General features: G+C 35.9%; 1 protein-coding gene across 7 annotated transcripts; it reads right to left on the bottom strand.

Moving 5' to 3' along the window:
• Positions 1 to 2,524: 2,524 nt before the first annotated feature.
• Positions 2,525 to 8,876, bottom strand: LOC133834845 (uncharacterized). 7 transcript variants are annotated; one of them, XM_062264609.1, is made up of 12 exons: positions 8,742 to 8,876; positions 8,514 to 8,631; positions 7,679 to 8,290; positions 7,296 to 7,438; positions 7,128 to 7,214; positions 6,778 to 6,961; positions 6,092 to 6,258; positions 5,481 to 5,601; positions 4,089 to 5,383; positions 3,798 to 3,963; positions 3,137 to 3,348; positions 2,525 to 3,021 (listed from the first exon to the last, which is right to left on the bottom strand). In XM_062264609.1, the coding sequence occupies exons 3-9, from the start codon at positions 7,875 to 7,877 to the stop codon at positions 5,229 to 5,231; spliced, it is 1,056 nt and encodes a 351-aa protein (XP_062120593.1). In that variant the 5' UTR covers positions 7,878 to 8,290; positions 8,514 to 8,631; positions 8,742 to 8,876; the 3' UTR covers positions 2,525 to 3,021; positions 3,137 to 3,348; positions 3,798 to 3,963; positions 4,089 to 5,228. The 7 variants fall into 7 exon arrangements, with proteins under 7 accessions (XP_062120593.1, XP_062120595.1, XP_062120592.1 ...); XM_062264611.1 differs by having other exon boundaries at positions 3,137 to 3,330; XM_062264608.1 differs by having other exon boundaries at positions 3,843 to 3,963.
• Between the last annotated feature and the right edge of the window lie 6,635 nt (positions 8,877 to 15,511).

Here is a 15,511-nt window from a genome sequence, read left to right as displayed (position 1 = left end):
TTGGGGTTTTATGCCCTAATTAAAACCCAATTTCTTTGTAATCTCATTTATTATCAATAAAATAATAGAAATCATTTTTTGACTTGGTCAATCACTTTGCTCACATGTTTTATTTTCATGATTATTTGTTTAATATAAACTTCTATTAAATCCCGAGCATATAGCTAATCTTATTTATAGTGACGTAATCACAGTGGAATATAAAATATGATTATATGTTCAAAATAAGTTAGTCCTAAGATTAGTCAGTGCACATGATTTACATTGACTTGACAATCTACGATATGATCTACTTACACATTACAGTGTTATGTTCTTTCTAGAACATTAGCAAAGTAGACAAGATCGGATGTATTTGTTACATCAGACAGGACCGATATTGACAGTTGATAAGATAAGTAAACATACTGTTATTATCTATTCTAGTCATATCATATAGTTGATCATAGGTCAATTCAATCTCAATTCTGAGTGGTTAGTATTCTAACTGATTGTATTATTTGAGTTATTTGACTTGTTCGTTACCATCTTACCCTACGGACTAGCCCATACTTACATCTTGGGAACTCGATAGTATAATTGAGTTTGAGTGTTAATCATAGATATGAACATCTACAGCTTCTGATGAAGAAGTGAAACGATGGTTTCCTTTTAGTTTGGTTCAATGTGTTAAATGATAGAGATCTCATTTCAGTAATTAAATTAGTTTACTGAAATATCATTTACAAGGAACTAAGTGTTATAAGGATAAAATACAATGAGGGGTAAAACGATATTTTAGTCCTATCTCATCATAGACCATCTATATAGGATTGAGTGACAATTGTGGTTGTAACAATGGATAATTAATAGCATATCTATATTTGTTATAGAGTGTTCTATGAATTCAAGAGTGCAATTCCAAGTCTATAGTGGAGTCACGATGAATTAATAAGTTAGTAAATTTATTTGTTAGATTTATGATAATTTATTGGAGCTTGATTTCATAGGCCCATGGTCCCCATTTTACCTTGGATAAAATCATTTAGATAGTCTCAATTAATTGATTTAATTATCAAAGTTGATCAAGTCAATTTTAGATAGTTTCACAGAGTTATGTAATTTTGAGAAGAAAAGATAAATTAGAGCAGATTTATTAATTAAGATAAATTGATATCTAAATTAATAAATAAATTTAAATCAAGGTTCAAATTATAAATAATTAATTTGATAAAGAATTTAAATAATTATTTAATTAAATCAATAGAAAATAATACAACCCTTGATTTTAAGTCCAATGGGCTTATAATCAAATGGGAAATTTCACGGGCCTAAAGCTCATGATAATTTCGACCTAGGGCTTCAAATTGACTATTATTTTGTTGAATTTTTAATTAAATTAAAATACTTAATTGAGTCTATAAAAGGAATGCTTAGAGAGAAGTCATAAGTTTAGATTTATGAGACGACAGACAAGTTTGACAAGTCACAAGTCAGATTTTCTGATAGGTTTTAGATTCTCTCTAAACACAAATCGTTTTCTAAGCCTCTTTGTTATTTTCTCTTCTTCTCTCTGTATCTATCTCATGTATTGATAATTGCCCACACTAGTCTAGGTGATTATAAGGATACATTGGAAGACTGTGAAGAAATTAAAAGAACGGTTCAGTTTCTTGATAATACTTTGCGACAGAAAGGATACAAGAGTTAAAGAAATTGAAGGAATGACTCTTTCATTCCGCTGCGTATACTGTAAGTATTCTTATCTTTGTTTCTCTTTGAATTCAATTTTAGAAACATGTTCTAGGTTATCTCATATTAATTTGTTTAATATTAAATCTACATGAAAATAAATAAATATCTTGTATAAGTTTTCCCAACATAGCATCCACTTCCTTCCCTCCTAAGATCGGCTCCTCTTTTAAGGTACCTGATTGTAAATTCCTCTTAATTATGGAAGCCCAAGAAGTCGATCTGTCCACCTTCCGACCAGTTGCCATTTGAGGATTAGTACCTTTTTTCCTAACCAAATGATTCAAGCAAGCCGCTAAATCTTTCCAGCCCTTGGCAAACCCCTCATCAGGAACTATGATTGACTCAATAGCACTATGTTTAATAACAGATAATTTCAAGAAGACTCCACTAACATTCTGGAAGCATTCCAACAGCAACCTCATGGAGTTGTTCCTAAATTTCCTCCTCTGATCTGCCCTAAGATAATCCTTAGCACCAATCATCCATTCCACCTCTTCTAAGAGCCAAATGGCTGCGTCTAGCAATAAAGAAATCTCATAACCTGTAAATCTAGTCCTCTCACAAATCTGAATTGATCCACCATCCCTTGAGAGGGTCAACATGAAAACCTTGTGTGCTGTTCTAAAACTCCAATACCTAAGACCAGAAATCGATCTAGGTGCCTCGGATTCTAATTTTTGTCCAGATCCAGGGGGGAAAATGACATTTTTCTTCCCATAACCAGTAGGGTTATGGTGCACTCTCAATCTAAGATTCATCACATAGCCACTCTGATGAGTCTTTCCGGTCAAAAGATTTCTTCTTTAGCATAGCAGATTAAACTAGAATACCAATCTCATACATAATCAATGTAGGAGTCTAACAATACACCTCCTTTTAGAGTTGACATCCACAGTGGGCAACTTAGTAGGCTCACTCTAGGCTTTTCTTAGATCGCCCCTTCCACAGCTTGAGTTCAATTAAAGGGTGCTAGCTCTAATACCACTTGTTACAACCATTAGGTAGAATTCACTTCCAAAATACTGTTGTAGGAAAGGAGTGTGCCCAAGTGTTTATAAACCATCAACCGATCTCATACTTAGTCGATGTGGGATCTTAACACAGTTCTCAATAAATATATGTATTGAAAGTATAAAAAATTATACATTTACAGGGGAATTATGTTTTTCCTCCTCAAAGCAGATTTATTATCTGATTGAGTTTTGTATTGCTTATTAGCTACGAAACATTTTGCTCTGGAGGGATTATCATTTGAAGAACCTCACCATCTGTGCCCCATGCATCAAGCTGTGAAGAATGAAGAAAAAAATGATTGATATAAAACCATAAGAATACAAAACCACTTAGTGTTTTCAAAGGCTCAAAAGCAAATTCTTAAACAAATTTTATAGAGAATACATACAATTGCACCTCCTCCAAGCAATAGTTGCACATGCAGACGGTGACTTGGCATCTTCCAAGATCCTTCAGTTTTGGAAACTCTAACTGTAACAACTGAGTGTTGAAGTTCAGCAATGTAATGTGTCAACAAAAATTGACCTTCAGTGAATCCATATCCATCGCCATCATCTTCATACAAAACCCCTTTAGCTTTCCCTGTAATGAGACAGGATCCTTGATAAAAAAAAAAAGTAACGTTAAAGAAAATATTATCTTACCAAAGTTGAAATTACAGTAGTAATATGTCAAACTGCAGATAAAATTTGTACTAGCTTTATCAGCTACTCAATCAAACATGAGTTACCATGGGGTACAAGCATGCATAACAGTTCTTGAAAACCAAATCCCAAAACCACACACTTCTACCTCCTTTTGCAAGAAAACGTGGATAGCTATAGTGTTTTATAATGTGTTTTGTGCTTTGTGCTTAAACATTCGGAGCACATATAGGTATATATGATCAGAAACTATTAATAAAATAATCTTGAATAGAGGTTTGTTTTCCTAGAAAATCTATCTTTAGACATACTACAACTTTTTTCCATCTGTCTATAGAGAAAAAATTACTGCATTTGGCACTACTAGTACTGTTCAGTCTTATACTCGAGAGAATTATTACTTACCAAGGAGACATTCATTCTCAAGAGAAATAAACATAGATAAATTACCATGTTCATCTAAGGACACAATGAGTGACAAATCATCTAATGGACTAGCCTTGCCAGCATGCTAATGAGGAGGACCAAAAGGAATAATTGCTCCACCTTGCAAATACAAAACTGGTAAATCCTGAAAGGACCCAACAAAATTAAAAGTAAATTGTGGCACAACGGACAGCAAAAATGAAAGTGAATACAAAGAGTAGAGGAATACTCAATATAAAACCATATCAATAATTTTAGTCCTACACATACCGGATGTGAATCATCAAAATCAAAACTCAACCAGATTCCTTTTGGAAGTGCAAATTGGAGATTATCTGTCTGCTGGTCATGTACAGTATTAATCACAAAACATAGCGTGTCAGGGAAACATATATCCACAATCAAATGATCAAGTACATTTAAAACTCTTCCAACGTACAACTCTTTAAATGATATATGATATATGTAAAATCAGATAGATCAACAGATATATAATATGGGAAATTTTGTTCATAGATACATCTATGGTCATTAGAAATCTGCATTCCATTCTTAGTTTTTATAAATGTATAAAGTGTGAAAAGTGCCCTGTATGAAAAAAAACAGAGTAAATACTCATTTGGTACCTTGTTTTATCGAAATACACACTTAGTACCCTATGTTTATAATAATAATCATTCGGTACCTTCTATTTGCAATTCGTACTAGTTTGGTAACCTCTACTGAATCTGGTAAAGGAAAATTTCTAATATGACCGTCCCTCCTTTTAATAATTTATTTAATCTTCTTTAGTTTTTGTTCTTTTAAAATGATTTAAAAATATTTTTTGAATCAATAAAACAAAAAATATAATAAATTAATCAATGAAAAAGTAATTGAAAATAAATTAATTAATTTTAAAATAAAGATATTCGATAAAAATATTTTAATTGGTTAGATAAACATAAATATTTTTTAATTCCAAATATAAGTTCAAAAAAAACTACAGCAATATTTTAAAATTAATTAAAGCAAACTAAAATCTAATAATTTTTTAAAGTTTCAATTAAACTATTTTCTTTAAATTCAGATTAAATTTTGGCTTTTAAGTTTAGGGTGTTGATTTTAATTTTGGGTTTTAAGTTTAGTGGTTAGATTTAATTTTTTTAATTTTGTTTATTTTTAATTGATTAATTTATAAAAACATTTCTTTTGTTTTATTAATTTAAGAAAATATTTTAAAATTATTTTAAAATAATAAAAACAAAAGAAAATCAAATAAATCAACAAAATGAGGGACAATATAATCATATTTAAAATTTGGGTTGACCAGATTTCCGCTGAGAGTACCAAGAATTGCAAAGAGAGGATACCAAATGATCATTATTATAAACTAGTATTATGATAAAACACAAGGTACCAAATGAGTATTTACCCGAAAAAAAATATTGTAGAAGCACAAATGAAGATCCACAAAGTCCTATCACACTTGATTTTTGTGATTAGAAATAGAAACCTTGAACAGACTAGAAGTGGACCCAGTAGAAAAGAATTCTCCAGTTTCCTTAAACTGGGATTTTTGGTATCTGTTCAGCAATGCACAGATTGTTAGCCAATATTAAAAAGAATTTTTTCATGCAGTTCCAATGCAAATTGAACATTAAACAAAATTAGAACTCTGACCAGCGAAAAAGGTTGGACTAGCCACTGGAGTACCAATTGTATGTGCCATGTAGAAAAGAGTATATATGTGTGGAAGAAGGCGGTAGCGCCTAAGCAATGCCAGTCTGCATGCCTCTTCACACTGATAAAGAGAAAGGAATTTAGTTCTCAATAGGTGGTGAGCAAAACAAAACACTTTCTCAAAAGAACTGCTGCATAAGGGTCACCTATTCTCCTTCATTAGGGAGAGGATTCAAAATATCTATCTACAATAGATTACATAAATTCCTTTGTTGGCCTCAAAAAATATTTATAATGCCACTCTTTTTGTCCTGTTCTCTCACAAGGCTGTAATTAACTAATAAGAGCTTATCTTCAAGAAGATGATAACAAAAATAATCACTGAAAGAAGAAAGAAATAAGGAAAACATAACCACTATATAATGAAGAATAATACACTTAAACATGCAACATACCACACAAAACTAAATTTTAAGGCCCCTTGTCATTGATACTAGAGTGCCCTACTTGTCAAATGCTGTACAAAATCATTATTTGGCTGAGATATTGCTGTGCATAGTCAAATCAAGAACAAGCATAAAAGTGATTTCTATAGGTCAAGAATATTAAACCTCACTGCCAAAAGACCATGGCTCATGATCATTAGAGCCTGTTGTAGAGTGCCCACGGCAAAAAGGAAACATAGCACCTATGCCCATCCACCTTGCAAAAAGCTTAGGAGTTGCATTATAAAAAAAGCCCCCAATATCGCCCCAGATAGGGGCTGGCCACTGAGTCCCTAAACAAAGACAAAAACTAATTAGTTACTGATAATATGCGATCACATTGCTGATATTATGTTACTATCATCACGTCGCAATCAGATGGATACAAACAATGTCAAGATTATTTGAGATTTAAATTTATGTGGTAAACAACAATCTCCATCGTGCTTTAAATTCTATTCAAGAAGCTCTAAAACCAAGTATTTTTTAATTAAAACCCACCACAATTATCAAAATAATTCAGGACTTGAGTGTAATATTCTTAAAATTCATTAATCATTTCAGGCCAATGAACCCAAAACATCAATGTACAAGCTAATTAAAAGAGTATCTATTCCACTACCAGTCAAAGGAGTTGTTAGTTGGATGTTAGCAACATCTCTTTATTAAAACTTGATACTACAAAGAAGTACCTATTAAGAAGTTTACAAATGAAACTCCTGCATTGCTTTTGAATCTTCTTATGTTTTTCAATGCATTTCAATTATTATTATTAATATTTTAAATAACACTTCAGACTAATTTGTACGTACCAATTTTAGAACCATTGAAAGACTCATGGAGGTGCTCCCAATTTGATTGATTGTCACCTGTCCATGTTGCAGCATATCTCTGACTGCCAATAAACCCAGCTCTTGTGAGAACAAAAGGCCGCTTGGTTGGATTAGCCAATTTCATACCTTCATACGTTGACCTTGCCATAAGCATTCCATACACCTAAACGAGTAGCATTATCCAAGAATAAAATTCAGAGACAATTTATTTATTACATGACTAATTTAAAACAGTCACAAATAAGGTGACAATCACACACTGAATAATTTGAACTAAATAAAAAGGCATGTATTGTCTAAATCCACAGATTTCATTGAATAAACATTACATTGTGATAATGAGAATGACTTTGACAACCTCCAAGTTCGTCATCACCCGTATGAACATTGCTCTCAGGCATTGTGTTCTTAACAACCTGAAAAAGAAAAAGAAAAACTTATCAACACCATTGTAAGGAATTCAAAATTGCAATCTTTCTAAGAAATTTGTCTGCTACCTTAAAGACAGCAGGTTCATTCATATCATTCCATAGACCATCAACGCCATTAGAAATTAAATCTTTAACTAAATTGGCCCACCACTCTCGCACTTTTGCCTGTGTATAGTCTGGGAAAGCACAAGGCCCTGGCCAAACCTCACCTGCAAACTCATCAAAGTATATGTAGTAAAATATATATATATATATTTTTGTTATGAAACAGATTATTTCATTAAAAAGGAAAAAAAATTGTATAAATGAAGAAAATCGAAACGTTCTGACAAACTCTTCAAATATATTAGAAGAAACATTTTACTTGTTATCATTATCAAATATTAATAAAACTTTGTACCAAATATTAATACCAAATATTATTATTGATATGAAGAGAATATTTGCACCTATGAAAGGACTTCCATCTGATTTCTTAACCCATACATCATCCTTAGAACCACTGTCATAGATAGCATAACCATCTTCCTGCTTGATCCCAGGGTCAAGCATCCGAATTGCTTTGAAACCATTATCATGAAGATCTTTCGCTAAATAATTTGGATTTGGAATAACATGCCTTATCAAAAGTGAAACAACAAAAACCATCCATGTAATCTATATCTATCCAAATGACATCACAAGGGATACCCTTCTGTCGAAATGTTCTCATTATCTGCGAAACCAGGTCAGTTAATGATAATAAAAATAATGAAAATGATAATAATAATTTGTACATCTCATTAAATCTGGGAATAACAAAAGTTTTGCATTCTGATTTGGGGTACGATATTAGTTGACACTCATGTGTGTAAAGATCACTAAAACCAATGAATAAATGTTTCTATACTCCTTTTGTCAAAAAAAAAAAGAAGTTTGTAAGTAGAAGAAAATTAGAGAAAAATTAGTTTTACTTTGAGAAAACTCCAAAGCATATACCTCACGAACTTTCTCCTCTGACTCATAGCTATAGCGGCATTGATGGTAGCCTAATGCCCACTTAGGTGGCATAAACACAGTTCCTGGTCAGAACATTGTCAAATAGGGTAAAAATATAGAACTTCCACAAAAGTAAAATATATAATAGTGCTAGCATTATTGATGATGAGGATGAACCAATAACAGCATGTTAGACGACAGCAGTAAATCAACTACAAGTTAGATTTGTATTAGATATTAAATCATGAATATGCTACCTAATTAAATTAAATTATGTAAGAGCAGAAAATTAAATTAAATAGTTACCAATTGCATGTGACGGTGATATCAAAACAGCAGTTGGTGAGGCAAATGGACCAAATGTAATAACTGGATATGGAGACGAAGCAACAAACTGTACTGTTGATTCGTTTCCCAAATCAATCTGCGTTTGACAGAAAGTTTTATTTATATAAATAACAGTTCACATGTGTTTTTTTTATAACTAATTACTTAAATTTTATATACAGCTTAAAGGCAGGCAAACTTCAGCACCTCACAGCATCGTGTTGTGTCAGCCAGAATGCCGAGGGCCTCTCCAGTGGGAAGAACAGCCAGTACCCAAGGATGTGATTGGTATAATGAGTTGTTTCGGCCCCATAATCACCTGCATCTGTATTCCACGCAATAACCTAGACATAGAAACTATTACCAAATAGAAGCTAGAAATAATCGTTCAAATATATATATATATATATATAAATTTATACAACTCGCCTTTTTTCCTGTTCGCTCAAGTTGCCCACCAACCTCTCCTGTCCCAAAGAAGGAGCTAGCGGCAGTAAGCTATATTCGGAAAAAAAAAAAGTTCATCATATATGAAACAGAGGCAGAGGAAATAAGTGTATTGATAGGTGTTGCCTCATATTATTAAGGTCTGAACAAGCAATGTCTTAACAGTCGTAACTTTGACAATGTTATGCCTCGACAGTCATTTTGGATGTCTCGACATATTTGTGGGTATATATATATATATATATATATATATCAGCAAATCAATATTGAAGTTCTTTGATGAGGTGGCTAAATGGTAACTCAGGGCCGGCCCGGAAAAAAAGTGGGTCTAAGACGGTTTTAATAAATTTGAAAAAAATCAGCCCTTTTGTATATGTAATTTTAAATAAAATTAAACTAATAAAATTAAACTAATTTTAAATAAAATGGGCCCTGGGTAGGTGGGCCCTAGGCACGGGCCAGGGCCAGCCCTGTGGTAACTATATATATATATTAGATGCAATGGCAAATATACACGTTTATTTAGTTTTATTTATAGAATTTATTAATTATTTTTATTAAATTTATATTAATATCATATAAATTTCAAATAAATATCATATTTTAATTAAATAATTTATTTATTTTTGTTTAAGTATATGTTTGTTCTAGTTTTTTAATTTTGGAGGGACAAGAAGAGATCATATATTATATGTTTACTGTAATATTAAATATTATGCATGAAATTTAAATTTAAGTTTCTTGCTCTTTTTAAAAAAAAATTAATTTGTTGCTAATTCATAGTAGATTATATTATATATTTAATATGATATTATTCTAATAAGTGAATTTAAATTTAATTAAATTATATTTAAGTTATAAAACATATGATCTTATTATTTTTAAATAATTATCAATGTAAAATATCTCAAAAATATCATATTTTAATTTGTTTAATTATGTATTATTTTTAAATAATTATTATTGTATAATATCTCAAAAATATCTTATTTTAATTTTTTAATTATTTATTTTATTTTATTTAAGTTTAAATATTTACAAACGGTTAACCCTTGTTTTGGTCAATTGACACGGAGTCAAAACGCTTGATATGGATAGATGTATTGAAATGAATATAATGACAAAAACAGTAAAGAACACAAGAAATTATAGTGGTTCGGCCCCAAGAACTGGTAATGACCTACGTCCACTTAAGCTATTATTGATATTAGATCTCAAATGAGTGATCAAAGAACTAGGGTTCTCTGAATTTCACAAACCTGAGAAGGATAAGCAATATAATCGTAATACAATAGCATTAATTCTCTCGTAAGTGTATAACTTCAATTAACCAAAAGCCAAAAGTCTCTTCCTTGAGCTATCTTTCTCTATTTATAGGCTCAATGAGGATTACATGAATTTGTTACAAATATTCTCTCCTAATTAATCGGATAATCAGGAATTATTGGAGATAATCTCGGAATTGATTATGATTTCCACAAGATCATCTTGAAATATGCGGAGTGTACGACCATGCTGGTCGTAAGGAAAACTCAACTGCTACGCCAGGAGGATCTTACTGATCGATGGTCGAACAGAACTCTGTCAGGTGTCAGCCACGTGTTTAAAAACGTCTGCCACGTCACCCATGCCTGTTTTTTGGATAACATTTGCCCCCCAAGTTTATTTATTACGACCAACAATAAATAAACTTTAAGGAAAACGACTCTTTGATTACCCCACCAGATCTGTCAGAGTAGTTCGTGCGTCCTTGGGAAAAGTAACCTACCCCTGTCTAATCACGGCTTTTCGGTTCCCCAGTAACCTATTGACGGCTATCACCCTTCCCCATGCTTCGAAAAGAGGAAACTGATGATTACTTCTTCTTTCATGCCACGGACAAAAAATATATATAGCCTTCTCAGAGCCTTCTTTTCCTTTTTACGCAAGTTATTTCTCTTTCAAGAAACCCTAAATCAGAATCTTCCTTCTCCCTGAAGATCATCTTTCAGCGTTTCAAGAACCAGCCGTCCATTCGTCTACGCTTGAAACTCCTTCAAACCTCCACGATCTTTGCTTTTGTAAGTTTCAGAACCTTTCTGCTCTTTATTTTTGTTGTGCATGCCTCTATGAGTTAACTGTTAAGTTCTGGTGTTGTCTGTGTTCCTGGGTTGAGATGCATGAAAGTAGGAGATTTATCGGGTGATACTAAATAGGATGATGTTTCTTTGCCATTTAGGAGTTACGAGTTAGTTTGATAACCGAGATCATAAATTTAGGACGTAAAACCAAAGTAAAAATTCGATTTTTATGCTAGTTGAAAAACTGAGTTTTTCCCGCCCTTAAAGGAGTTGAAAAAATTAGTTTTTTGTTAGAATGCTATTGTATAAAAGTTTGAATTTTATACACGACCAGCATTATTCTAATCGACTTTCTAGATTCTCCATCCTCACCTCCCCATTTTTCTGTTCGCATATTTTAATGCCAAATTTGTGGGGAGGTGAGCGGCCAATCGAAGACGATCTTCTTGCGCAACTGCTTGAAGGCGAAGAACAGCCGGCTCAGCGTGTTCACGAGATTCCATTCTCAAGACTTTCTTCTTCCAGACCTCAACCATCACCACCTAAAATGGCCCGCTCTAAATCTCCAGGCAAAAAGAAACCAAACCCTGAAAACAATCCAAATCCTCCTGCCCAGCCTGATTCGCAGGCTAGGGTTCCCTCGACCAGCGGTCGAGAAAACTTTGCCTCGGACCCTCGCATTCAGGTCAGGGCTCACCCTCGACATTCAAACCTTCCTGATGTCGAGTGGTATCTTTCTCCCCTCAGCCAGTTGACTCCCAGGATGCTTGCCAATTACCTTAGGAAGTATCCTCTCACTGGGGTTAATCTCAAGATCCCTGCTGCTGACCAGAGGGCTAACTTGCCTGGGGGCGTCTACAGCGCCTGGTCGAGGTACCACATAGAGGCGGGGGCTACCCTTCCTCTACATCCGTTCTATCAGGGGGTGGCAAACTACTTCGTTGTTGTCCCCTTTCAAATTACTCCAAACGGATATAGAATGCTTGCTGCACTCTATATCCTTTACAAACTAAAAAAATGGCCAGAGCCTACTCCTCACGAGGTCAACTTCCTTTTTGACCTTAAGTCCAACCCTCAACAGTCCGGGACGGGCTTTTTTCATTTTTGTCACCAGGAAACAAACTGAACATTCCTGAGTGACACTACCCATATCTCCAATGTGGGGAAATACAGCCATGAGTATTTCCTTACACCCGACATGACTACGAACAACTTGGCCTTCGCTCGAGGAGGTAAATGTCCTTTTCCACTGGTCGCTACTTTTTCTTAGCAAATTTCTTTGTACTTCTCTAAAGTATCTTGTGCCTTTTAGGACCATGGCTACGCCCAAACCCAACACCAGACATGGTGTTGAGGTCCAACGCATTGGCCAGGATGACTGACGCTGAAAAAAGCGTTAATTCTCTGGTCACTGATGAAAACTTGAGGCTGTCTGGCCTCCTGACCCCTCATCAGGAAATGAGGGAACCCGCGATGGTAGACGCCACTGCCGAGGGGCATCCCGAGCAGCAACCCCTAGCATCCCCTCCTCGAAGGAGACCGACTGGGGTTACGATCAGGGAACCAACTGGCGCCCCCTCAACAGAAAGGCCTTCTGCCCCCCAAGGGAAGGGGAAACAAAAGGCAACAGAAACAGTCGTAGACTTGGATGAGTCTTCAGACGAAAACGGTACTGTTATTTCACTTTTAAATATCTTGCCAATTCCCTGTCACTTATTTGACAGGGACTGCAATTTTACGTATACTCCAAATCTAGGGCCAGACTTCTTCGTGCCAGAGAGTGAGTGTATGACTAGTAGAGTCACTAGTGTAGCGACAAGTAGTAGTAGCTCGGGTATTGGACTTTGTGATCTTCCTTACTTCTTTTCTGATGTGCCATAATTTGTCATCTATTTTTGTCTTACTATCTGCATGTTTATCTTTTTCTGCAGAAATGGCTTCCCCCAACGTTTTCGACTTGTACCAGACTCAGGAGGAGGAGGAAGTTCCCCTGGTCCGACGGAGGAAATCGACCAAGAGACAAGATGGCGAGTCTAGCCAAGCACCCTCGGCCAAGAAGAGTCGAGCAGCTAATCCTCCAAAGGATGGGCCCTCTGGCCAACCTTCTGCCCAACCATCCGCTCCTGCTGAGAAGGAGACCCCGCCTGCCGCCACAAATCCTTTGCCTGTGGCTCCAAAAGAACAGGCCCAGCAAGTCAAACTTCCTAGGACCAGACTCTCGAGCTGCTCTCTGCGATCAACTAAGGATCGCCTTGCCCATATCCTGAAGCATGATCGTTGCAGGGAGGCAATGGCTGAGGCTGAAAACACGGGGGTCGATCAGATCCTCAACAGGGCTCTTAATGAAGTGGCCAGTGTAAGCACTCTTTCTCTTTTTGCGATCTTGGTTTTTATTTTTCCTTCTTGTAATATAGCCTAACTCTTATTCTTTGACTGCAGGCTATGCTGACAATGACCGGTGCTCGTACTCGTGCTGGTGCCAGCATCGAGCAGTCTCGGGCGAAGGTCATCGAGGAGCTTCAAGCCGCAGAGGCTAGGCATGCTGGGGAGTTAGAGGTGGTCACCCAACAGAAGGATGCCTTGGTGGCAGAGCTAGCAGAGAAGCAAGCTTCTTTGGAAACTCTCAGGAAGCAGAGGGATGATTACCAGGAGTCCACCCGAATCCAATGGCGTGAAGTCAAAAACTTAGGGAGGAGCACCTTGCTAAGGACACGACCATTGCTGTTCTTCAGAGCCAGGTGGAGCAGCTTAAGCTTACCAATGTCAAGGACCTGGAGAGGTACAAGAACGCGACACTTCGGTGTTTCTACAATTTTTGGAAACACAACCAAAGTGCTGATTTCAGTTACCTTCCAGAAGACGCTAGGAAGGCCGAGCTAGCCCGCTGCACTGCTCGGTTGGTTGCCGAAGAGAGAGCTAGGGTCCCTGATTCCCCAAGCATTCCGTCAGCTGCCGGAGTGGAGGGAGGAGAAGCTGGAGGGGACGTGGTCGATCAGAATGCTTCACAGGATCCTCCTGCTCCTCAAGCTCCTTAAAGTTTTTTTCTTTTGTTTTGCTTTAATTACACGACCTACGGGTTGTGATGTAAAGACTGATTTTTTTCTTTTTAATTTTGCTACATGGGTAGCATATTTTACTTTTACTTCTGAACAATTACATCCGAGCAGTACTGCTCGCGGTGTAAAAGAATGCCTATTGATATTATAATAATTTTGTCTATTATAACATCTGTTCGTATGACCGAACTTAGCATAGTACTTTGGCTTGATTTAACAAAATATAAAATTTGAAAAATACTCTAAGTACCGTAGCATGCTTTCACTCATTTTGTTCATGTGTTTACATACTTATTGGTATGCTTTGCAATCGATGTACCTTATATGCCCCCCAAGTGACTGAGGAGCTTTAGGTCCTTGGTCACTTGCCTTGACCATGACCTGTACGAACATTACTGCTCGGTATAAAATGCAACACTTATAATACAACAAAACAACACACGTAATGATCAAATACTTGTAAAAAAAATTTACAAAGGTTGGCAAGAATGACTGGCTGCGCACAATCCCTTATAATTCTCGAATTAAAATGGACTAAACATGTCTTTACGAGTGATCTTTTAAAAAGATCTTACATTTATAAGCGACTAGCCATATAACATGACTAACCCTTTTTCAAAACTTGTAACAAGTAAAAATTAATACAAGCCAGTCCTTTAAGAAGGACTGTTTATTGATAATACTTGCGCAGGTGTTCTCCGTTCCAATAGTGCGGAATGAGATCTCCATTTAAGCGTGCAAGTTTGTATGTGCCTGGATGAAGGACTTCTTCAATCTGGTAAGGTCCTTCCCAGTTTGGTCTGAGTACTCCAGCAGCTGGGTCGCGGGTGTTTAAGAAAACTCGTCAAAGTACTAGATCTCCGACGTTGAACTTTCTTTCTTTTAATTTTGAGTTAAAATACCGAGCGACTTTTTGCTGGTACGCAGCTACTCGGAGTTAGGCTTTTTCTCGTTTCTCCTCTAGCGAGTCTAGGGACTCCATCAACAGTTGGCTATTCTGGTCTTGGTCGTATGTGATTCTTCGATGTGAGGGCGGATCTAACTCGACTGGCAACATAGCCTCATGCCCGTATGCTAAGGGAAACGGGGTATGACCTGTTGCTGTTCGATGAGAAGTTCTATACGACCAGAGTACTTCGGGCAGTTGTTCCGGCCATGCTCCTTTAGCTTCTTCGAGCCTTTTCTTCATGGTATCCTTAAGTGTTTTATTCACTGCTTTGACTTGCCCATTTTCTTGTGGATGCGCAACTGAAGAAAAGCTCTTGACGATTCCATGCCTTTCGCAGAAGTCTGTGAATAGGTCACTGTCAAACTAGGTACCATTGTCTGAGACAATCTTCCGAGGCAATCCATACCGGCAAACAATGTTCTTGATGACAAAGTCAAGAACTTTCTTTGTCATTATGGTAGCGAG

This window comes from Humulus lupulus, chromosome 5 (genome assembly GCF_963169125.1).
Source record: "Humulus lupulus chromosome 5, drHumLupu1.1, whole genome shotgun sequence".
NCBI classification, from domain to species: Eukaryota; Viridiplantae; Streptophyta; class Magnoliopsida; order Rosales; family Cannabaceae; genus Humulus; species Humulus lupulus.
The sequence above is the reverse complement of the archived record's forward strand: the minus strand, read 5'-3'. Positions and strand labels throughout refer to the sequence as shown.

Excerpts from the sequence above, each read along its gene's own strand:
- LOC133834845 (XM_062264609.1), bottom strand. The coding sequence starts at position 7,877 with ATGGTTTTTGTTGTTTCACTTTTGATAAGGCATGTTATTCCAAATCCA. Across the intron at positions 7,215-7,295 it reads ATGAACCTGCTGTCTTTAAG|GTTGTTAAGAACACAATGCC; the intron begins GTAGCAGACAAA and ends TTTCTTTTTCAG. Across the intron at positions 5,384-5,480 it reads TAGTCCAACCTTTTTCGCTG|ATACCAAAAATCCCAGTTTA; the intron begins GTCAGAGTTCTA and ends ATTGCTGAACAG.